The 24,177-nt window shown below is 43.3% G+C and overlaps 1 protein-coding gene across 1 annotated transcript; it reads right to left on the reverse strand.

The window, feature by feature from the left end:
- Positions 1-2,802: 2,802 nt before the first annotated feature.
- On the reverse strand, positions 2,803-14,977 carry CCDC17 (coiled-coil domain containing 17). Its single transcript, XM_056845546.1, has 15 exons — positions 14,792-14,977; positions 12,964-13,113; positions 11,740-11,802; positions 10,964-11,093; positions 10,248-10,407; positions 9,435-9,557; positions 8,900-9,033; positions 8,407-8,541; positions 7,085-7,314; positions 6,705-6,790; positions 6,230-6,445; positions 4,872-5,094; positions 4,446-4,556; positions 3,958-3,963; positions 2,803-2,964 (listed from the first exon to the last, which is right to left on the reverse strand). Exons 1-15 carry the CDS (start codon positions 14,975-14,977, stop codon positions 2,803-2,805), a joined length of 2,115 nt encoding a protein of 704 aa, XP_056701524.1.
- Positions 14,978-24,177: the final 9,200 nt, after the last annotated feature.

Here is a 24,177-nt window from a genome sequence, read left to right on the forward strand (position 1 = left end):
ACAAAAGAGGTACTGTGGACACAGGGCTCCGAATACATATGGCTACTCATGAAGAAGCACCAGAACTGAGGCAAGAAGGAGGCAGCTTGTGGGATACTTCTTCTTGTACAATCCACACCTAAGAATCACTCTCCTCTCCCCTTTGCTATAGGTCAGGATGAGCTGCGAGATGAGCCTCGGGCCATGAATACAGAGGTAGTTTCATAAGAATAGCACCTAAAATTACTAGGTGCTTTAGAAAAGATTCAGAACAATACAGAGCCTGTAGTGGGAGAGGTTCCAGTTGGCTGACCAGTGAGGCCTGAGTAGGGTTGGCAGGCCCCTCTTTGCCATCGGCGGGAGGTTTTGGGGCGGAGCCTAAGGAGGGCGGGGTTTGGGGAGGGGAGGGACTTCAATGCCATAGAGTCCAATGGCCAAAGCAGTCATTTTCTCCAGGTGAACTGATCTCTATTGGCTGGAGATCAGTTGTAATAGCAGGAGATATCCAGCTAGTACCTGGAGGTTGGCAACCCTAGGCCTGAGCAATAGCACTACAGAAATGTGATTCCCATGAGGCAGCAGAGAAATCAGACTGAAGAATAGGAGAAGCAGATTTGTTAGGCTTAGTTTCCCCCCACTTCCCTCCTCTTTCACTTGCGACATTCTCACTTTCATCACAGCAGGCTCAATTTAATTTCCCATTCCCTAGTGTAGACTTTGATCTCTTGCTGGCTTCTCCAAATTCCTAAGGCAACCAAAGGATTCTGGATGGCAGTTTCCTCAGATGACTTACTGCCAATGGGAAGACAACACTTATACAAAGAATAAAGGGGGAAAGTTGGTCAGGTAAAGTAATGCATATGTGCAGAGGGCTTAAAAAAAAAAGGAAAAGCAGAACAGGAATTGAGCACAAAGGCGTTAATGCCTAGGCCAAACTGAATAGAAGCCAAGTGTTCTGTCCAGAACATTTCCAGGCTGCATGAGGAAACCCCCCTCCACCCCCACATAGAGATGGTAAATGTCTGTGTAGCTACTGCATGCATCTGAAAACAGCAGCATACACAGATTCAGAAACCTAAGTATCACCTGGGGACTATGGCAATAAGAAAACAACAATGACATAGAATAGCCACAGTGAAACCTATGAGTCTAAACAATTAAGCCAGACAACCTAGGCTCCCTTTAACAATACCTCTACCCTTTGTAATACCATGGAAGGTATAGTTGTGAACAGAGCAAAACCTCAAATGTATAGGAATTAACAAGGAGTAACAGAATCAAAGGTACATAAAGCATAAACATGTGTGGGAAGATAAATGTTGTCTGGCTGGACTATCTTAAAGTCACATCTAGACCACAATCTGTCATCTGTCAAAGAAAGAGATCCTCTTGAGGGGTTTGGAGCTCCCCTTTTGCACAATAGCCCAGTTCACATATAGCCCAGTGATTGCACATTCACCTTGCATTTACATGCATACACCTGCTTGTAAGACCAAGCCAACACATGTTCACTTTACAAATAAAACCAGGGACCAATATCCAGGTAAATGTGGGGCTTAAATCACATGTTCACCTGTACAGCTTCTAAGGATTGGAAAACTTTAAAATGCAAACTAAGCCAATGGAACTAACTAGACTTAGTTCCTTGCAAGCTAAACCACTTAATATACTAAAGTTATGGCTACTTATAAGATTAAACAAATCTTTTTTTCAAAGGAATGAATTGACCCTAAAGATAAGGCAAGGGTCAATATTTTGACAAAAGGCAATTGAGAAGTACCTTAAGCAAATAGACCAAAGGACATTTGGGTAATTACTTGGAAATATATACTTCTTTAGGAACAATGCAATAGATACTGATTCTAGCAATGGGCCTTAAAGGAAGCAGTTTAGATTTTAATATTCCAAACATTGATTAAAAAAGACTTTTTCATCACATCATTTCCAGGCCATAGGTAGGCCATGAGATGGAATTAAGCATTCTCTACTAGTCTCTTGCCACAAAAACCCCAAAAAGGGGTCGCCATAAGTCGGCTGCGACTTGACGGCACTTTACACACACACACACACACTGTTTATTCTCCTCACTGTAGTAATTAGAAAAGGGCAAGAGTCCAGTAGCACCTTAAAGACTAACGAAAATATTTTCTGGTAGGGTATGAGCTTTCGTAAGCCACAGCTCACTTCTTCAGATGTAGTAATTAGAGAAAGCTATTTCTGAATATGGGGGGCTAACTAACAGCTGTTATTATACCTGTGTACCAGTTATAGCTAACAGCTACAGCTAAAACACCCTGAACATGTCTAATTAATAATGAGGGTGAACAGGAACAATATGTTTTACGGTAGATACTGACAAAAGATAAAAAAATAAAAAAAAAGATTTCGCTATCAGTTTCAGGCCAGAGCTAAACTGGAACTTCAAGAGAAGTTGTCCATAGTGGCATCAACATTATGCTTTAGGTTGTGTGGACTGTTGCAAACTGAGGCCTCCGTGGTCCCTGCTTTACTGTGTAGCAGATTAATCTAGAAACAACTCTGGGTGTGTGCTGTTTGTGAGGATCACATGTGATGTATGAGCACATCTAAACTCACTAACAGCAAAGCCTGTGTTTTGCAGATGCACTCTGATACAATCTTTGGATCATGCATAGTGAACAATACAGAGAAATCTTGCCGGATTACAGATGCACAATAACTTTAACACAAAATGGATATATGCACATACAAAGCACACACAGGTTTTTTTTTAATATGATGATTTGTTTGCATAATAAGAAAAGCTTAGTCTGCAGAGAGAATGGGGGCTGTCTTCCTCCTTTCTCACCTTTGCTTAGTTTTGTATCGGAAAGGTTGCTCCTGAGCGGGAGGGGGGTCAACAAAGCCAGTGTAAGGGGGGACAGAAAAAGACAGGCTGGCGGGGGCAGGGTGGAAAGTGCGTGGGGCTGAAGGGAAGCCTGGAGGATGGGTTGTGCCAGTGGTTACCTGTATAGGAGAGAAGAAAGCACAACTGGATTATACAGGCAAGACGAAGATATTGACGTTCAACCTTACAAAGGAAGAGGAGATTCCGATTTGTAAAACAACTGGATGTCAAATATCTAAAGACCCGATAAAATATCTTGGAATAAACATATCATCCCAAAATAAGATATTCTTCAAAACAAATTATGAGAGAGTCTGGGGACAAATAGAAAAAGATTTAAACAGATGGTCCAAGATGAATATTTCCTGGCTAGGAAGTGTTGCAGAAAACGGGGGTTCGGGGGAAGAAACCCAGAGATCGTTATCAAGAAAAACAGTTTTATTCCAGCTGGTCACCCAGTAGCTCTAACAAGCAAAAATAACTGGGCCCCGATTATACTGGGGCGAGAACTTTTATTCCATTTCCATGCTCTGATAGGACGTGTCAACATTCCACGCCTATCTGGTTGTTTTACATAGTCTGGAGCCTAAGAGCTTCAGCGGTTCCATCCAGTTATGTTATCGTTCACTCTGACTTCTCCATGACATTTACCCTACTAACTTAGCACACACACACAGAGTTATCCTGCCCAGCAACAAGCTATTCCCTTGCTGTCTTAATACATTTCAATACATTTACAGAAAGGAAAAGAGGTTATCACAAATTATTAAATCAGAATACTTAAGTGGATCCTCCACATTCAGAGGAAGTCTATCTTGCTGTCTCAGAAAAATATCTACAGTCAAGATGAATGTACTTCCAAGACTCAACTTTTTATTCCAATTTCTACCAATAAGTCTAACAGACAAAATAACAGAAGGCTGGCAAAGACAGTTAAACCATTTTGTTTGGAACGTGAAAAAAACAAAGTATTGCAAGATGACAAGAAATGAGGTGGATTAGCATTACCAAATCTTAAATTGTACTACCGGGCGGCCTGTCTAACATGGTTGTTTGATCCAGTCCGTAATCCATGTTAGCCTGAAGCCTGACAGAAAATCTTCAAAGAGCACCTGCATCTGAGAAACAACCACCTGCTCAAGCACCTTCCCCAAAGTGGCATATAAAGAAATAAATGCAAATACAGCCAGGCTAAGGCAGCATCATATACTTGGTGACATTCCACCTGATTCAGCATCTCAGACACATTTAAGATGCAGACGGCTAGGACTGACTTCCTTCCCTCTAAGGCTGACAAAAGCTTCATTCAGAGATGGCTGGAATCTCCCAAAGAACTAGCTCTACTTTATATTTGTCACCCAAGTTGCAACCAGTTGTAAATGCAAGTGTAGCTATTGAAATATTCCTTTGTACAAAGCATATGGAGGTATGGGTTGATAATATGACGAACAGGGCTACTTTTAAAATGCGTCTTGTACTTACTGACAAGGCTCAGAGCTGTTCCACAAGGAGAGGCCACCCATTCTAGCCTCATTCAGGGATAAATGAGGAAAATACTGGAAGAGGGAACAAATGGTATCTGCTGTGGAATCCTACTTACTGTGGGAGGGTATTTGTATAGAGGGGCATTGCCAGGATGGATCTCAGCCAATGACTGCATGTCAGCATCTCTCGCATTAACCAGTCGCAAGTAAAGCTCTGCCTTGCCAGCCTGCAAGAGAAAACAATGCCTGGTTAGAATAAAAGCAGAAGGAAACTAACCCAAGGAGAGCTGAGTCTTGGTTTGGTTTACAGGTTCTGAGAATCAGTCATCCACCCGGGAATATCTGTGGTAAGGTAATGAGGCTGGGGAGGGGAGGTCTCACACATAGAGGCACAGGTGGAAAGAGAGGGGAGAAAGTCACAACTAGAGGGAAAATTAATGGTTCACCACAAACTTTCTGAGCATACCATGAATAACTGTGTGGGTAAAGAGCTTGCTCTGGTTTTCAGGGAGCCTGTTCCAGTTCTTGTTAATGGTTCTCACCTGTGGCACACCGTTCAACTGTTCTGCAGTTAGGCTTGGCTTCACAGGAAGCACTCGGATGGGAACCTTCCAGTGGCCACTCAACACTTGATGCAGGTGGTCAAAGAGGTGGATTTTGGCCCAGCCCCTGGAGGCCAAATGCTGGATCTCCTGCCCATAAGCATCAAAGCCTCCAGACGCTTGAAGTTCAGTTACAAGGGCAATGGAAGTTGAAGGGAGGACTCTGAAAAAGTAGTTAAAACAAAGGTAATCCACACCAACAAGGGTACTTTTTTCTGCAAATCCTGATCTAGGGTCCATATTTTTTACATTGGTGCTGGAGTACAGACTTCGCCCCTCCCAGCAACCTACATTTAGTCTAAACAAGAAGAGCCATGATCCAAAAGCTACAAAATGAGGTGAAATGGGGTGAAACTGATTTTGTGTGTGTGTTAAGTGCCGTCAAGTCGCTTCCGACTCATGGCGACCCTATGAATGAAAGTCCTCCAAAATGTCCTATCTTTGAAACTGATTTTAGAGGCACACTAATCCCCAGAGTATGTAGACCAATATTTTCAAATGGTTTCCGTGGACTTACTTCCCCCCCCAACATTAAAATGCTGAGGTATGCTGAAACACCCATGGTAAATGAGATGCACAAAACAGATAGCTGGGAACTCGGCAGGAATTTTGAGCAACTGCAGCAGTAGAACCTTCCTGTTCAACCAGTCGGCCTTGCCTGACAGTTGCCAACACCTTAAAAAAGTAGCCAATACGGCTTTCCTACTGTTGATTGCTGAATAGAAGGGACCCCTCTACGACCTGTCATTATTTATTTCTCTAAAATATTTATGCCGTATCTCTCCACAGAAATACTTGTGAGGTTGCTTACAACAATAGATATTCTTTAAACAGTAAAACAACAAGGTTAAAAACAGCAGGAAAATGCAATTAACAAGCGTCATCCTGAACAGAGTTGCACCCTTCTAAGCTCATTGATTTCCATGGCCTTAGAAGGGTGTAACTCAGTTTATGATTTCACTGAAACCATTTAAACCAGCATCAGATAAAAATGAGACTTGCCTATTAGAACAATAATGGGATAAAAGGAGGAATAATAATAGAAAGGGGGAGGTGAATCTGAAAGCCCTGGGAGAATAAAATCATATTCACCTGGCACCTAAAAGTGTATAAATTCAGTCCCAGCAGAGCTTCTGCAGGGAGGGAGTTTTATTTACTGTGGGTGTTATTTATAGCAGAAAAATTAAACATACATTTAATAAATAAAACACACACATAAAATCTGCCAACAGGGAACGGCTACCCAAATAATGGCCTGTTGGAGAACAGATTTCATGGGAACAGCTGTTGAAACTTACCTTGGGACTGGTTGCCTGGCTGCTAAGATGGCACAGCTCCCTCTCTGTCCACCCATCACATGCTCTACGGACTGCCCCATATCAGACAAGACAACAGGCAGCGGGGTGGACTTGCCCAACTCTTGCCCATTACGGTACAGGCCAGAAACCAGGCCAACCTGGTAGAATGTGGAATCCAGACCCAAAAGGAAGTCATAGAATACCACAAAACCAGACCTGCAGAAAGGAAAGAATCCGTCACACTTAACAGCTGGTATGGCTACTTCCTCAGAGATGGCAGAAATCTAGAAGTCTCAACTCCAGATCAATCATCACGTGGTTAATTGGAACGTTAATAGGACAGAAAATGCTGAATATATTCCACAAGGTGACTATCCAAACACTTTTCTATGCAAGACTGAGTTCCAACCTTCTCAGGAAGGAGTGTAATTCCATCTCTTAAGCTAAGATAGTATGAGTAAAAGGACTGACGTACGCTGGATCATACGGAGCTGGTCCCAGGGCATCAGTGGGATTCAGGAAGTACTGGCTCATAACTGTCGCTGATGATCCCACAGGTTTCTGTAGTATGCAGAAATTTGATGGAGAGTTTTAAAGACACTAAACATTATACAAGGCAAATACCAGCACTAGTCCCAAAAGGAATTATGATGTTTGCTCTCTCAAGGAAACTATTAATCCCTTACCAATAAGGGGTATAAACATCTCAATAATTAAAATAAGTATGAGGGACCCACACTTGGAACACCGTTCCAAAAGAGAATAATTGTAGTAGATGGATCCTATTTCATCTACATAAACAGATCTTCAAAAGCAATCTCCCCTGAATCTTCCCTAGAGAAAAAAAGTACTCACTTTGTTGCCAATTGGGTATGTGGGCTCAGGAAGCCCTGGAAAACGCTGAGCAAGGGGAAGTGGCAAGGGGGGAGCTAGAGGAGGGGGGAGGAGTGGTGGGGACCCTCTCTTGGGCCACTGTGGCATCATCCTCTCAGTGTCGTATCTCAGCTTGCCTATCTCAGCATGCATCTGAGCCATTTCTGCCATATGAACTTGCTGAACCTCAGCCATCTCCTTGTCCAAACATCCTGGTGAAAAGGGAGATGGGGAAGAGTACTGAGCAGAGGGGAACCCATTTGCAGAACACCATAGCCCACTAGCACACAAGGCTGTAGGTAAAAGAGAGATTTCTGGAGAAGACAATATTGGTAAAAGGTTATTTAATGTTATGAGGTGGAGCAACAGCTAGAAATTAATTCCATTATTGTTCTGGCATTTTACTGGAGCTGGACTGGTATGTCCTACTGTTTCTGCTTAATTTCCAGAAGGCCACAGTGATTACAATGGCATCCATGAGAAGTCTACAGAACTTAAATATCAAGCCACAGAAGTTAAATACCAAGACTCCTTGGAAACATGGCCCCCTTCAAGCATTCCAGGGACATGTTTTGCCATTAGCAGCCCTCCAGAGGAAGTGATCTTGGCAAGTATGTGGTGGGCATCACAAGGAATTAGCACCTTTTGGGACACCCTAGTAGTATAGGAGGGCAGGGAGCTGTTCCTGTTGGCAGCAGAGGATAGGACTCGCAATAATGGGTTTAAATTGCAGGCGGAAAGGTACTGCCTGGATATTAGGAAAAAAGTATTTTACAGTGAGAGTTGTTCGACAGTGGAATCAGCTAGCTAGGGAGGTAGTGAGCTCCCCCTCACTGGCAGTCTTTAAGCAGAGGCTGCACAAGCACTTGTCAGGGATGCTCTAGGCTGATCCTGCATTGAGCAGGGAGTTGGACTAGATGGCCTGTATGGCCCCTCCCAACTCTATGATCTACGATTCTATAGTGACCTTTTATAAGCTGAATGGAATCATATAGCAGAACACCCAGACTATCTTGCAACACATCCTTTCTATTTTTCAGCAGACTGTAATGAAAACAGAATTTGTATACAGCAAAATGAGCTGGAGTAAATGCATACATCGGTAAATAATTATGGTGTGTCTTGTCCCATAGCTTGGCCCAAAACAAAGTTCCCCACATTAAAATGTATGTCAATCTGCCAAAGTCCTAATTGATATGGGCTAGAATAAGAATAACCCACCACTCCAACATTCTCATGGATTATTATTACAGATCTCAGATTTCCCTGGCATCATCTGTGACAATATAGACTGGGGACCCTACCATCTTCCATTCTCCTTCTGTCCCTTAGGATCTTCAGCTTGAATATTTCATCTTCCAACTGCTGATTCTCCAGCTCAACAGCCAGAAGTTCAGCATCCAAACCCCGTGGGTAGGTGTTTGGTCTACTTTCATGTTCTGCAATGGCAGGAAGGAAAGCCAAATATCAACAAAGATGGCTTGAGGAAGTGAAAGAGGAGGGAAGAATTTGCTAAGGTTTCTGGGTTAACATAACAAACACATAGTCATGGGGTATCTTAAAGGCTAACAAAAGTATGGCAGCTTGAGTTTTCATAGGAAAAACCATCCTTCGTTCCATGGTTTCCCTTAGGTTCACAGTAGTTGGACTGGGCCTTGGCATAGTTTGGGAACACTAAGCCCAACTGAGTTTAAGGAAGATGTGCAAATGCTAGACTTAAGGGATGAAGAGACAGTCCTGCTCTCCTAGTCTGTGCCACAAAAAACCAAGTTTGAGGTTACAGGAAACAGAACTCACTCTTCTTTCTGCCTTTGTGCTCAGGCTTTGCTCCAGCTTTCTCCAGTGCTATGGCCTCCACCTGCAGCTCATACATCTGGTTGAGGATGTTGTGATCATTGTTTCCACTCTGCACATAAGCCAGATACAGAGCCCTGCAGGGAACACACAAAGTCATTATCAAGTGCCTCACTGCATCCCTACATTATTTATTCCTCACAGGGGATTATATGCCTGGATTTGCAGCACGACAGAAATTCAACTGGGGCATCTTTTTATGGCATGGAGATGAAAGAATGGAGAAAGTTGCATTTTTTTTCAACTTTTGCTTTTCATATGACTGTTAAAGGCTCAACGGTAGGGGGAGGAGGAAGATGGCAACTCTACTGATTGTATCCACTCAGGCTTTTCCCTCTCTCATCCAGTGAAAAGTGCCACCAGACAACCCACTCAGAGTTGTAAATTGTACGAGTTTCCTCAAATGTCAATATTCATATTAATTCTCTCTGTTGACAGAAAGCATTGCTCTGTTAATCTTCCCACTGTCTCTGCTCACTGTATCTCTGAAGAGAGAGGTCCAACGGCTGCAGGGAATGGCAAAAGTCTGAGGGAGACTTTCTTTCCCATTTTGTCTGCAGCACTGCTTGTCTTTATATTGGTGGGGGGTCCTGGTTTGCCTCTAAAAAGAAGAAGAAAAGAGTTGGTTTTTATATGCCGACTTTCTCTACCACCTAAGGGAGACTCAAAAAGAAATGAAACAGGAAGGGTAAGGAGATGTGTAAAGGCTTCCTTTTTTCCCATTCAGTTATGCTGCTTGCTTCCCCACCCCACCCACTCTAAAAATTATGGATAATAGGATGGATCTTAATATGGTCCTGGACCTCTGCCGACCTCCATATAATAACTTGGTTCCCATATCAGGATCATTAGGACAGGGAGTGATCTTCTCAGCCCTGTGATCCCCAATGTGGCACCCATGGGTGCCATGGCGCCTGCCAATGTGTATCCAGGTACCTGATTCTTTCTCCCCCAAACTGTGCCTTCCCTAAAGCAAAGGGCCAGTTCTGGCTTTCTTCCACCTCACTGGAACAGGGGATACTTCAGAGCACCCCTGGAAGCTTCACCTTTGGATCTGCAGGGAGCACAAATTACCCCATCACAGAAGAATGCTTGGCTTAGAAACTGCCCCCCCCCCAGTATTCTGTGATCACTTCATCCATACCAGACATTTTGTGGTGGCACTCAGGACCCTCTCTCAAAGTGCCCAAAATGCCTTCAGATCCAACAAGCTTGGGGATCCCTGTTCTAGCCCCTTGACACACACACACCCTGCATCTGCTGTGAGTAGGTGTCTCCCTTGGAGGCTTACTTGCTCTCTGTTGCTGCCTGCAAAAGTCCAACCTGTTCCCGCAAGGCATCCAAAGCAAGCAGGTTCTTCCCCTCCTGGTTTTTCAGCTCCATCAGCAGCTGCTCAATGTGAGATGTAACTGAATTCCCTAACTTCATCTCTGACAAGCGCTCACGGATCTCTGGACAAATGAAAAATTGGCTGCAGAATCATGGATCATCTGAGTTACATCTACTGATACTCTCTGAGTCCTGTCCCTGTTCAGAATGCAATCTGTCACAGCCCTGATCCACCTGACTGAGGACCTCCATATCTGTGCTGGGTTAATATGTTCTCTCTGGTCTACTTCTTAAAAACTGATGAGGTGGCAAATGACTGTCTCTGCTGTATTGCTCAGATTACAGGGGGAGGCTCACATGGTGCAACTGTTCCCCACAAAAAAGCACGGGAGGGGCTGTGGGTCAATGGTAGAGCATCAGCTTTGCATGCAGAAGGTCCCAGGTTCAACCCCCGGCATCTCCAGTTAAAGGGACTAGGCAAGTAGGTGATGTGAAACACCTCTGCCTGGGACCCTGGAGAGCCGCTGCCGATCTGAGTAGGCAATACTGACTTTGATGGAGCAAGGGTCCATCGAAGGCAACTTCATGTGTTCATGTGACACTCCTCTAAACTGCCCTAAGAGCAAGAGGCATCCACAGGACTCTGATAATCTAGTATGTGCTCTAATTTTCTCCTACCATCCCTCTGCTGTTCCAGATACTGGTTCCTGGCCTGGATATCAGCCAACTGATGTTCATGTGCTTCTGCCATTTGCTGCTGGCGCTGCCAGAATTCTTGCTGATGGAGCATTTGGTGTCTGTTCTCATCCTAGGAGACAAGGAAAAAATGAACTTTAGCACGACAATCAGCAATCCTTCAGAGCTAAATGATCCTTAATGATAGTGGCTTGGAACCCACAGAGGACCTAAAGTGGCTTTTTACATTGTTCCTCCCTCTTCCAGTTAATAACCACTTTGTGAGGGTAGGTTAGGCTGAGAGATTGTGAGAAACCCAAAGTCACCTGGCAGGCTTCCAGGGTTGAGTGAGGGATTTGAACCAGGTCATCCCAGCCCCAGTCCTACACTCTAACCACTGTGCCACACCAACACTCCACTAATCCACTTCTGTAGACAGAATGGATTTACATCCTCAGAGTGTGACTTTTTTACACTCTCATCTGTTGCATCTGCCAATGCCCCCTGAAATGCCCAAGAATAGAAGGGAGTGGAACATGGTCAAAGCAGGTGGTAATGAAATGGACAGAGAAGCTGAGAATAGAAATGAGGACTTTTAAGAATGGAAGCTGAATGTCAACTAGAAGGTTATAATAATCAATACAGCAAACAATAAATCCATATTTTGCCTGGTATTTCAAGGTCAAAGCCCTTCTCTAGTATTACAGATGTTTTAATTGTTTTGAAACTCCTGCAAGATTTCCCCCCTTCTTTTAAAATCCTCAGACACTCTGCTTCACCTCTGCCTGGGAAGTCTTGAATGTAGGGAGTGTATCCTCCAGGGACATCCTCAGTTTGTGGAACTGTGAAAGGGAAATAGAATTCCTTTAGTAGCACACTCCACCTCTAAGCACTGGTTAAGTTTACCAACATTTTCCTGCCAATAGTCCTGTGCCTTTAACAGCTGTGTGACAATCGAAATTCAGAAATAACATCTTTTCCAACACTGTATCGCTACATCTAAAAACGTTTTGCCTATTCAGAGTTACTCGTAAGCCCATTGGCCTCAGCAGACTTAGACAGGTGTAACTCTTCTTGAGATTGCACTGCAATTTTGTAAGTCTTCTGACAGCATGAGTAGCATGAGATTGCAGGACACTGCCTCTTACACATCCCACATTTTTAATGTTTTCCCAGAGGTGATGAGCTGCAGTCTCAATGTATTTTAGAGACACCTTGAATAATTTTCCAGACTGGTCCACATCAAAGATATCGACTTGTAATGGCCTGGCTGCATCACTGTCAGGACAAAATGGTCAGGTGAATAACCTCAATATGATACTTTATTTACACCATGTAACTGGAGATGGTTAGCTTACTGTCTTTAATTGTCTAGCAATATCTCTGCTTGAATCACAGTCATAGAGCGCTCGGTACGGTTCAGCCTGAAAATTCATTACTCTTGGCATAGAAGGAAAAGAGACTTACACCAGCTGATTTTAGCGAGACTTAACTGCTAACGTTTTGGATTGGGATGTTAGAGTTTAAAAAAAATGCTTGGAGGGATGCACCAAATGGGAAGCTGGGCCTGGAACACTTAGGTGACAATTTCATTTCATCAGCTCCATTTTTCATTTGTGGTGACGCAGGATTTGGGAGACCCAGGTTTGAATTCCCACTCTGTCAAGAAAGCTTGTGTGATTTTGGGCTAGTCACACGCTCTCAGCCTAACGTACCTCACAAAGTTGTTGTGAGGATAAAATGGAGGAGAGGAGAATAATGTCCCAATTGGATCCCAATTGGGAAGGAAGGCATGGCATAAATGAAGTAAAGTAATAAAAATATATGAAAAAGCCCAGGTCACAATTTAGTCTAGATGGGTAACAAGTATGGTATAGGTTTATAGGATAAGAGTCAGCGTCATCTTTTGGAGACAAAAGGATAATTTATTTAAAAAGTCGGGGACTCCCACTGCAAAAACAATGATGCTCTCATATACACACATCCATTTTTTTCAGTAGTACCTCTTCGGTCAATTTCTTCAACGCCTGACTGTCAGAAGCATTTCCTACACTGTCAAAACTTCTGAGGTGGTGTGTTTGTTGCTCATGTGCTCCATTTTCCCAGTTCCTTAAGTGGTGCATCTTGGCTTTTGGCTCTTGTAGCTGATGATTCTGTTCCACAGAAACAACAAGCAGGATAGAATGTATATCAGTGCAGGAGGGATGAATGACAGGCAAATATATTGTGACTGAGAAATGAATTCATGGAAACTAGAATGTTAAAATGATGGCCTTTAGGGGAGCAGCTGTGGAAAATACTGCTACAAGTGTGGGATCTGCAAGGACATATGGGGGTGGGGGGTGGAATCTCATTTCTCCTCCCACATTTCTTCTTTCCCTTCCCTGAAAGCTCCCATAGCCTGTGTCCCTTTCCTGCTTCATTTTCTTCTTCCCACCTTCCAGCCACGTACTATTATCTGGGAAACTATGTATGGGGCTGGCTGCCAGGCCAGGCCCAGTTGTGCAGTGGTGAACCTGCAAGGACTTTTGTGGGGCTGCATCTCACTTTCCCCTGTATCCCACCCCACACACTATTTCCTTTTTTCCTTCCCCTAGTATCACTCATATCCTCACCATTCCCTGCTTCCTTTCTCCTTCTCACCCACCAACCAGACGTTTTCTTTCTTAAAGCTATGGGGGCTGCTTCTATTATTTTGGGGGTGTTATTTTTTTAGATTTCAGATTTTTTCTGGTTGGGGCTTTTCTCAGGTTTGTTGAAAGATCTTTCTTGTCTGTTCATGGCTCCAGTCTCTTGATATCCACAGATTTTGCCATGCTGTGAATTAGATACATTGACACTACCTTTTAGCCCTAAAGGGGAAAGGTAAGGTATTGTGAAGAAGCTAGCCTCCTCTCACAGGCAGCAATTTTAACTGATACTTACATCAAGAAGAAAAGATTGAGACCTTCCTGATTTAGTCCATCCTTCAAAGATGCTTTTAATTACATTATTCTGGAACGGTTACTCAACTGCTGTCCAACATCCACACATCCTTTCCTCAAGGAAGCGTTTATCTTGTACAGAAACTACACTTTCTCAGAATTCAAACTGAAATAGTTTGTCACACGTATACAGATATACATGCATGGCCATCCACGTACATGCACAACATTCTCCTCATGCTCCAGTTGCAATAGGAGTGATATGTGGAATGCAGTTGAGCAAATGCCACTGACCATGCTCAAGACATCAGTGGCTGTGAATGACACAATTCAAGCAAACACTCTTTAGAATGACACTATTTTTAACCTCTAAATTATTTCATCCCTGTTTTCAGATGCTAGCAGACACCCCTCAGGCCATACACTCTGCTTGTATAATTCACAAAAGCTGGTGGAGATGAGTGAAAAACCTACTTGCTGCTTACTGTGTGTGCCATCAAGTCGCAGCTGACGTCTGGTGACCCCAGCAAGGGGCTTTCAAGGTATGTGAAAAGCAGAGGTGGGTTGCCATTGCCTTCCTCTGCAGAGTTTTCCTTGGCGGTCTTCCTTCTAACTACTGACCTTGCTTAGCTTCCGAGATCTGACAAGACTGGGCTATACCATGCCGCCTCCCCTCCCCTACAGCTTATAACATTTGACTACCTCCTTCTGTGGTATGTACATGTCCATAAAGGCATAAAAAGACCGGTATTTTTTTAAAGCAGCTGGTATAGGACCTATTAATAGGTCATTGAAACAGATGGACATAACTCTACCCTTCCAATTTTCAACCCCCAAAATGTAAAGAAGTTGAAAGTGTAGGCAATATATACTTCTCAGCCAGGCCGAGACCAACAAAATATTCTACCGTGCTTTCTGGTGTCTCCATTTGCTTTTGCTCTTTCACTCGTCTCAGTGCTTGTCTCTTCTGGTCTCTGGCATTGTCTGCAGTTTCTCCTCCGATACAGAATTTTTCCATGTGCTTCTGTAGCAGCTGCCTAGAACGGAACCTCATCTCACAGCTAGGGCAGTGGAAAGCCACCCGATCTGTCATCTTGAGAAGTATTTGATGTTCTAGGAAAGGCACCGATTATCTGAAGTGTGTTAGCCACTTGATCTTCGCTGGCCTAACACAGAGATACAGTTATAGCTATAGGATTTGTGAAGAGACTTGACACTGCACATACAGATATTTCCTTCACACACCTTCCCAACACTGTACCTCAGAAAGGCCCTGATGTCTCCTTAAAATTGTTTGGTTATAAACTTCTATCCCTTTATATATGCCATGCTAACTTCCAACGGCATATAGACCACTTATGAGTGGCCTGAGAATTAGACAGACATCACTACACCTGTTCCCTAGTGGTGGCCAGTGGATTTTGGTGATGGTGAGGTGGAAAAAGGAGCCATTAACTACCAATGCCCCCTATCATAAAGGCTAACAGAACACATTGCCTGGTACAGGCTTTCCCCAGTAAAAAACAACAACAGTGTCTTACCTTCACTGTTAGGAATGTGAATCACAAAACCAAGTGCTTGCTTAAAAACAGCTTCTACCAATCTCTATATACTATGTTAATTAAAGTAAGGTAAACAGCCAATGTCTAGTGAGTCGACGTAATTGAAACATCCCTAACCAGAAGTTATAATTGAGGTTGCAATCCTTTGTTTGAGTGTGAAGACTGTCCTGCGCATTAGGGCAGTTTCACCTGGTATGTATTTTGGGCTCAATAAACAACTGCTTTGAACTATCAACCTCCCACTGTGTTATATTGATTCGAAATTAATATTATAACACAGGCATTTCACTGGCTGGAGGTTTTTGGGGCAGAGCCTGAGGAGGGCGAGATTTGGGCAGGGGAGGGACTTCAATGCCATAAAGTCCAATTGCCAAAGTGGCCATTTTCTCCAGGTGAACTGATCTCTATCGGCTGGAGATCAGTTGTAATAGCAGGCGATCTCCAGCTACTACCTGGAGGTTGGCAACCCTACACTTGCAAGAGGTAAACAAATCAAGTATCTTTGTTTTCTACTGGTTAGTTCGTAAAAAGAGCAGTACCCATGTTAAAACCTGCCTGAAAGAACCATTCTCTGGTAGATTTTGTAGCTTGGCTAGCATAGTGTTTTGATGAAGGAACGAAAGGTAATGGGACCTTATCTTCTTGATTACTATGTTACCTGTTCCAGAGCTGAACCCTGCTACTGAAAATGGATACTCAGAGCCCTGGAACCTTATTTCAAAATAAAGCCCTGTCTTTCTTACAAATTTCTGCTGATGGCTACCAAAATTCTCCAGGAATGTTCAGATATCACACAAGAGACTTGCCATATGTAGCAGAGGCAGGGGGAAGGGTCCTCAAGTATAAATTAGAGAAACACTGGTTTTAGAGTTCCATTCTCTAGGCCAAGTCACATGAAAGAGGGTACAAAAGGAGGAATGCTCTATTAACATTTGTGTTAAGTGGAAAATAAATATTTCCAAGATGACTTCTGGGTTTAGAAGTGCTACATGAAAGACAGATGGGGGTGCATAAGGGCATTCATAAGAATTGTACTTATAAGGGGCGGGGGGGAGGGAAGACAGGAGGAAATGCATCCCTATACCTCGGGTGGGGGGGGACCCAAACTGAATGCAATTCAAGGACTAACCTGTTCTGAAGCAGAGTGTTTTTTGCTGCCTGCCCCAGAAGGGCTTGAAAGGGCATTTGGAGTTTCCAGTTGCTATGCTGGTAACTGGGGGGTGGTGCCAGTCTGCCAAAATAATAGCACAAAGAAGCCCAGCATGGCTAGGATTATCTCCATGGATATGGCTACTGTTTATGTTGGCACTCACTTGGGTTGGCATAAATAATACCTAGGTACCAGTATGGACGGAGCTTGTTGACATTTTGGCTGTTATCAGAGGGAGGGGTGACCTGTGTGCATACACATATCCACTCTATTCCTTTGTGGTATCTGTGAAGGGCCAACACAATTCTGTCTGCTGTGACTGCAATATAAAGGCAGCTGGGTCCCTCATCCTAGGTCTGTGATACAGAGTGCGCTCCCTGGGCTCAAAAGCTGGTGTCTAGATGCCTTCTGAAAAAGGGCATCTCTGCTAGGGCAGAGAAATCACCTTCTACTGATGTAACCCCTGACTAGGTGGACAAGTGAAAAATGTATAGAACACCAGTGGAGAAGAATAAAATGACCCCCCAAAAATGCAACATGTTGCATGAACCAAAGTTTTAAGAGCTATTTTTTCAAAAACTTCCAGCGCATTGAGAATCTGAGATGAAGGTCCCGTGTGTACCTGGACAGTAGCATTCCCAACTCCTGGTTGGGAAATACCTGGAGATTTTGGGGGTGGAGCCTAGCGAGGGTGGGGTTTGGGGAAGGGAAGGACTTCAGTACAGTATAATGCCATAGAGCGCAGTCTCCAAAGTAGCCCCTTTGTCCCAGAGGCATTGATGTCTGTTGTCTTGATATGAGTTGTAAGTCCAAGAGCTCTCTATATCCTGGCAGCCCTGGAGAAGGTGCCTGAAGCAGCTTTGTTCCACACACTAGCAGGGAGGAACATTTAGGAGGAAGATCTGCTCTTTTCTTTAAAACAAAATCCCAAGGTACAAGGACAACAAAAGGGTCTCATCAGGACAGGGTAAAAGCCGGAACAGCCTGGAATGGGCATTAAACAAATAATAGCACTGCAAAAAACAGTGACGGATGTTGACAGTGGAGTTTTCAGCTATGGGCACCACAATGTTGCATGATGGACATTTGTGAGTTCAGACACTTCAGTGATGTTACAGAACACTACAGTGATGCAGCAGGTCACGAGCCTGAGGACGCATTTCTGGGAGTAAGCCCCACTGAATAAAATGGGACTTCTGAGTAGATCTGCTTAGCATTTCTCCCAGACATGTCCGCACACGTTATTTGGCCCTTTCTTGGTGCTGTTGGGAAGTGTTTTTTCCCTGCTTCCCCCCTGCATTATGGTGCATTTGTGCACCTTCTGGAGGTTTCCCTGCTTGTCTCTAATTTTTCCCAACCATGCTTTGCTGCAAATTTGTGGGAAAGATCTTAGCAAATCCTGGATGGCTGTAAACTGAGTAGGAAAGTTTAGATTTTGCCAGTCCAGGACACACAACAGCCATCTTACCTTCTTCTGTTCCTGGCAGTAGTAGTTCCCTCCCTCTGGCATCACAAATCTTTTTATCAGCAAATGAACATCATTATATCATTCTTATGTTATAACAATGTATCTTGCAGGTTCTCTGAATTTCCAGCTTTCATTTTTAACAAGTCTCTAGCCCTTTTCATTGGAGAGATATAAGGGGAAAACATATTTGCAATAAAGGTAGCTAGACACTTATTTTAAAAAAAGAAAGCTGGGAATTTGGAGAACCAGAGATATACACTGTTATGTTATAATGATGTATTCAACTGATTTTTTAAAATGAAAGATACATGTCCAGGGGGTACTTTGGCCCAGAAAGGGTTAATAAATGCACACTATTTCTTCGTTCAGGTTTCCAAATATTGTTCTGGAGTGCTTTTAACACATCCCACAAGTTTTTGTGGTCCTGTTATTTGTTTAATGTCCTTTCCGGGCTGTTCCGTGGTGTTCCGGAGGCATTTTGTCTTGGAAAGGGTTAATAAATGCACTCTCTTCCTGCATTTTGATTTCTAAAATATTGTTCTGTAGTGTCTTTAAGGCACACTACTGTTTTTTGTGGTACTATTATTTGTTTAATGCCTGTTCTGGGCAGTTCTGTAGTGTTCTGGAGGCATTTTGGCCTGGAAAGGAGTAACAAATACGCACTCTTTCTGTGTTTTGATTTCTAAAATATTGTTCTAGAGTGTCTTTAAGGCACACTACTGGGTTTTTTTTTAATTTTTTTGGTACTATTATTTGTTTAGTGCCCATTCCGGGCTGTTCCAGGCCATTGTGGCTTTTACCCTGCTCCTCCATCATCTTTTCTTTCTTCCGCTTCTTTGTTTGAATGCACAGGATAAATAGGGCACAGGATAAATAGATCAGATAAAGAAATGATCCTAAACAGAGTTATACCCTTTCCAGTCCTTTGAAATCAATGGGATTAGAAGGGCATAACTCCGTTTAGGATTGTGGTATATGGTCAGTTTCACCCCAGCTAAACAGCTAGCCCGTTGTAAATGTTGTATTTGTGTTGGTAACATCATGACAACACCAACCACTTTACAATATGAGCAAGGAAAGAAAGCGTCTTGCCCTCTGGATCTTCACGTGGAGGTATCGTTCACACTCTTCCAGTCCATTGGCGGAGCACGAGGCTGAAGCTGATTCCCATGCCATCGTTTGTGTCACTTTTTGAGCAAGTAAAAGTATTCTCAAAGTGAAACGCCTACTGAAATGAGATGGAATGGAAATACAAGCTGCAAAAATTCAGAAAAGCGCCTTTAGAGAGCGCATGCTTTGCTTGCTCACTGTGCGGTAGCTCATCCGTCCCAGCTGCTAAGAGCAGGGCTTGTATGGGAAGACTTGGTGAGTTAATTTGCATTTCACGTGGTTCAACCATGATGCATTGCAACAATAAATTATTTCGAGGTACTTTCTGTGTTTCTTCCTCTACAGTAAAGTAGTTACATGGGCAAAAATGCTGAAACGTGTCGTACACTATAGAAAATGCAGAGTTGCAGTAGTGGCTCTTGACAGTCACTATGACTGGACGAGCAGATATTCCTGTTCTGGCAGCCCCGGCGCGATTCTTTTTCTTTCTCTTCTTCTCCATTTGCATAATTTATTTATTTACTTCATTTATGTAATTTTTTGAGGCCCTACTACGGTAGGGCTATCTTTCCACTGTAAAAGAGTATATTAATTTTTCTCCCTTTTTTTAGCGTTCAATTTATTCTTGTTTCTAAGCTTTTGCTATTTTCATTTCTGTTGGAGTCTTATAACTGTTTTTTTGCTTTTCAAAGACAAATTCTTGCAATAATGTTTCCATTACATTACCCCCTTATTAACTATCTTTTCTCTCCTATTTTAACAAGCTGCAGTTAATCAGTTATGAAATATCTAGTGTTTTTATACCTTTCCCTCCCTGACACAACATCTTTCAGAACTAATTTTAAGGAGATATACCCAGTTTATTCAGTTTTGGCCCTAGGTAACGCCAACATACATACTGTGTTATACCAAACAGCTTGTGGGAAGCAGAAATTTTGTTAGAATGCAGACACAGTGCTGGGTACTGCAGTACTGCATTTTTCTATTAACTGTAAGACTGTTAAAGCAGTGGCACTCACTCCAGGGATCACAGAGGCCCATTTTTGCAATTCCTATCAACCAAAACAGCCACAAACCTATAGTATGTGCCGTTCATCATTCCAAACACACACAAACAAAAATAGGGAACAATTATTATTTTTTGCCATCAAGTCACAGCTGACCCCTGGTGGGCTTTTTAAGGCAAGATACAACCCTGGTATTTCTGGGTAGTTTCCCATCCAAACACCGACCAAGGTGAACCTTGCTTAGTTTCTAAGATGTAACAAGATCAGACTAACCTGGGCTATAATTCAGCCTTTTTAATTACCAGAGTACCTCTAAGCAGGTACTTTGAACAGGGCTGTCCTTCCTCATTCCTGTTGAACCTTAGCCAGCCCTTCTCTATCTGGACTAAGGTAAGGGCTTCTGTCAGTCACAATGCAAAACAGTGCGCAGGCTTTTGAGTTCTCCAGAACTCTATTAGGTTGGATGTTCTACAGGAGGGTGGTTAGAACCTCGCTACATTTTCTACTTGCAAGAAGCATTGTTTCCTGCAGTAGCATTCAGTAGTGGTATGTCCCATTCCACCACCTCATTCAGATGTATATGTTGACCTAGTCTCGTGCACAGCTTTGACATAGCCAGGTTGTGATCCGTTTTAAAACTAAAAATTTAATTTTGGGCCCATAGTAGTGATTTAATTATCCTCAGAGTTGGCTTTTCAGCCTTGCTGTGAATCATTTTGCCCAAACTGAAGCATGAAGTTCCCAAAATATTCTTTAAAGCAAGCATGTTTCAGGCAAAAATGATAACTTCTACTTCTAAATCTGCCAAGTATAAAAGGTGATGTCCTGTTGCCAAAAAGCTCCCCTGCTACTACCTGTTCCATAAGAGATACCCCATAGATGCAGTCTGCAGTGACTAAGGATGTTTAAAGCCTTTAGCAAGGTATCCATACTGATCCACTGTGATCACTCGTGATTTCCAGACCTAGACCCATCTTTAACCCCAGTTTTGCAAAAGTAGGCCCACTTTCAATTTATTTGCCCTCCATAGTATTTTTAAAATCTTTATATAATCTCTTCCTCCATCTTCCTGCTTTCTTGGAATTCTCTGTTTTAATCCTCTAGCCATGCACAACTCATCTAATGATTTTTACATCATTGCTGCAGTCCAATATTTAAATGACTTCATCTACCCATACTTATGTTTCATGTAGAGCCAGTTTCGTCATTTTTATTTCCACCCTGCCCCTTAATAGGGTTGCCAACCTCCAGGTGGTGGCTGGAGATCTCCCGCTATTACAACTGATCTCCAGGGAGCAGAGATCAGTTCCCCTGGAGAAAATGGCCGCTTTGGCATTGAAGTCCCTCCCCTCTCCAAACCCCGCCCTCCTCATGCTCCGCCCCAAAATCTCCAGGTATTTCCCAACCTGGAGCTGGCAACCCTACCCCTTAATGATTCCAAATACTGTTTTCAACTCAAACTGCAGGGTATGGGTGAAATTACACAGGAGATTTTAAGGTGCTATCTGACTCCCAAGGAATTTTGCTACAACTAACACTGCTTCCCCAGGGTATGGATATGTTTCTCACGAAAAAGATTCTAATCTGGATTGCTAAAACTGCAGTTACAACTATATGGGGGGAAAAACCCTAGCTGCATCATTGCTCAATACACGGTGGGCAATATCTTCTGATTCATACACTCTCACAGTTCCACGTAGTCGGTGCTCGTTTTGTTCTGAAAGGGTGTGTGTGTGTTGGCGAGGGTGTAATTCTGTGTCTATAGGAAACTTTGCTTCTCGAAAATTGTATAACACATAATAGGTTTAAATTTGGGATGTCAAATGGCGACCTTCCTTGGAAAACTCCCGTCTAATCTACTTAAACGATCACTGAAAAACCGACAACTCGTGCAAGACCATGGCTTTATAGGGGCCGATATCTCCCAAATAGGCTCTGCACCAAAAACATTTGCCCTGAACTTCTTGAATTGCGCGGCATTTTGGGAGATGTAGTTCTCTGGCAAACAAGGGTAGAATGGGACGTGTGCCGCGTGGCATGCTGGTAGCTGTAGTTCTGCGGATGTAAGTAAGCGGACAGGCGTAGTTTCCCGGCAGGCTTTGCGGGGCGCCCCATTCAAAACGGCGGCGGTTGGTTAAAGGCTTCACTTCGCTGCCGGTTTCTTGTGCGGGAGGTGGTGCTTGTTTGCCGGGCCTGAGCGTCGCCCTTTCCCAGTATTATGGACCCGAGTTTTTATAGCTCCCTTCAGCCAGGGGTTTCGATTAATATTCAGCGTAGCAATGGTAAGCGAGGGCTCGGGAACGGTTATAATCTGTCCGGACTGGCTTATTCTTGTCCTACCTCTTCAAGGGCCTGGCGGAACTAATGCGCATGCGCCGTGGCCATCATTCTGTCCCCTCGCTTGCGCGCCGCAGAGCACGCCAGCCCTAACGCTTGGAAACGAAGGAACCCTGAATAAGCGCTGGCTGTCTTCGTTCCCTTGTTTCCTTCGGGTGCTTGAGTTTTGCTGGAGGAAGATGCCCAGGTGTCAAGACCATGGCATAATGGAAGGGAACGTGACTTGCGTGCAAATTGTCCTCGCTTCATGGCACCCCAGTTACGTAGCAGACGCTGGCAAACTCTGCTGGAGCCACTGCTAAGCAACTCCTAGCCAAAGTAGACAATATCGATAGTGTGACTTGGTGGAAAAGAGTGGTCCATGTGCTTGGGCTCTAGTGTTCTTGCTAAGAACTGCATCTTGAACGACTGTTCTTAAGTGTTGTTTTCCCTTCTTGTATGACTGTAAGGCACTGCATTATACTGTGGGAGACGCTTGGTCCACGTAGCCCACTGCTGAGTGCTCGGACGGGAAGTAACAGCATGTGGTGTACTGCCAAGCTGTGGCCTTATGTAGTCCATCTTGATTGTGCTTTTCAGGAGCAATCAGACTGAACACTGCAGGATGAAAAACCTTTTTTGACTTGGTATATATCAGGTTTTGAAAGGGAGGAAAAAAACCTGTGCTTGTGTGGAAAGCTTTTTTCTTAGTGAATTAGCTTTTCATTGTGATGTTTACACAGGGAATTTTTTTAAAAAGTAATTCTTCCCACTCCCCCAATTCTGCAGTAGTACAGTCCACGCTAGCCTCTCATTCCTCTGCCCCTGTAGACCAGGTCACTTTATGTGGGATGTTTTTGGTGTTTTGCCAATAAAAAGAAGGTTCTGTTCAACATCCTAAGCATAGTGCTTAAAAACTGCATTTAAAAGCCTCTTTCTGCTTCCAGCTGGTTGCAAGCTGCTAAATATTTCTGTGAAATTAAAAATTGCAATTTAAAAACATGTTAACAGTTGTGACAGCTATAGTACACCATTTTGCAGAAAGACTGTTTAGGTTTGGGTTTTTTTAATGTTTCACTTTATAGTGATTTAGAAGTGATGGTGTTTTTGCTGTATTGGAAGCAATAAAGCTTAGAAGGACTTTTTTACAGGCAAAACTTTTTATAGTGAATTTGAGGCTGGAATACAGCAGTCATTTTCCTTTGGGCAGCAGAATTCTCAGTTGGAACTAAGTAAGGTGCAACCAATGCCAGTTTTCTGGATTGGAAGCTCTTATTATCACACACAGAGCTTTCCTTCTATGTCAAGCCTCCTTAAGTGTAACTAGGCACATTGACTGGTAGAACATGTTTTTGGTGTAGGTGCCAACTTGTGGGACCAGTGGAATAATCCTATAGCATCCTAATGAAATGTCATAGTGACATAGAATGTGATGAGGGTGGATGGTGGGCAGGAAAACTGCAAGAAGTTATGCTCCCTGCTAATATGAATCAAATGAGGGGATGTGACTATCCACCCTGCTTGAAGTACTTATGTGTACAATGAGGGTACTTCAACGTTGGGGAGGAGGCAGAGAGAAGCTTGGATGCCTGTAGCAAAACTTTAATCTCATCCTGCAAATGTTTTAGATTAGTTAGTCATTGATTTATTGGAATTGGAGCTTTTCTGAAATGTTCTAAT

The sequence above is a fragment of the Euleptes europaea genome, chromosome 2, assembly GCF_029931775.1.
Source record: "Euleptes europaea isolate rEulEur1 chromosome 2, rEulEur1.hap1, whole genome shotgun sequence".
NCBI classification, from domain to species: Eukaryota; Metazoa; Chordata; class Lepidosauria; order Squamata; family Sphaerodactylidae; genus Euleptes; species Euleptes europaea.

Excerpts from the sequence above, each read along its gene's own strand:
- CCDC17 (XM_056845546.1), bottom strand. The coding sequence starts at position 14,977 with ATGACAGATCGGGTGGCTTTCCACTGCCCTAGCTGTGAGATGAGGTTC. Across the intron at positions 6,791-7,084 it reads CATACCCAATTGGCAACAAA|AAACCTGTGGGATCATCAGC; the intron begins GTGAGTACTTTT and ends TGCATACTACAG. Across the intron at positions 5,095-6,229 it reads GCCAGGCAACCAGTCCCAAG|AGTCCTCCCTTCAACTTCCA; the intron begins GTAAGTTTCAAC and ends CTACTTTTTCAG.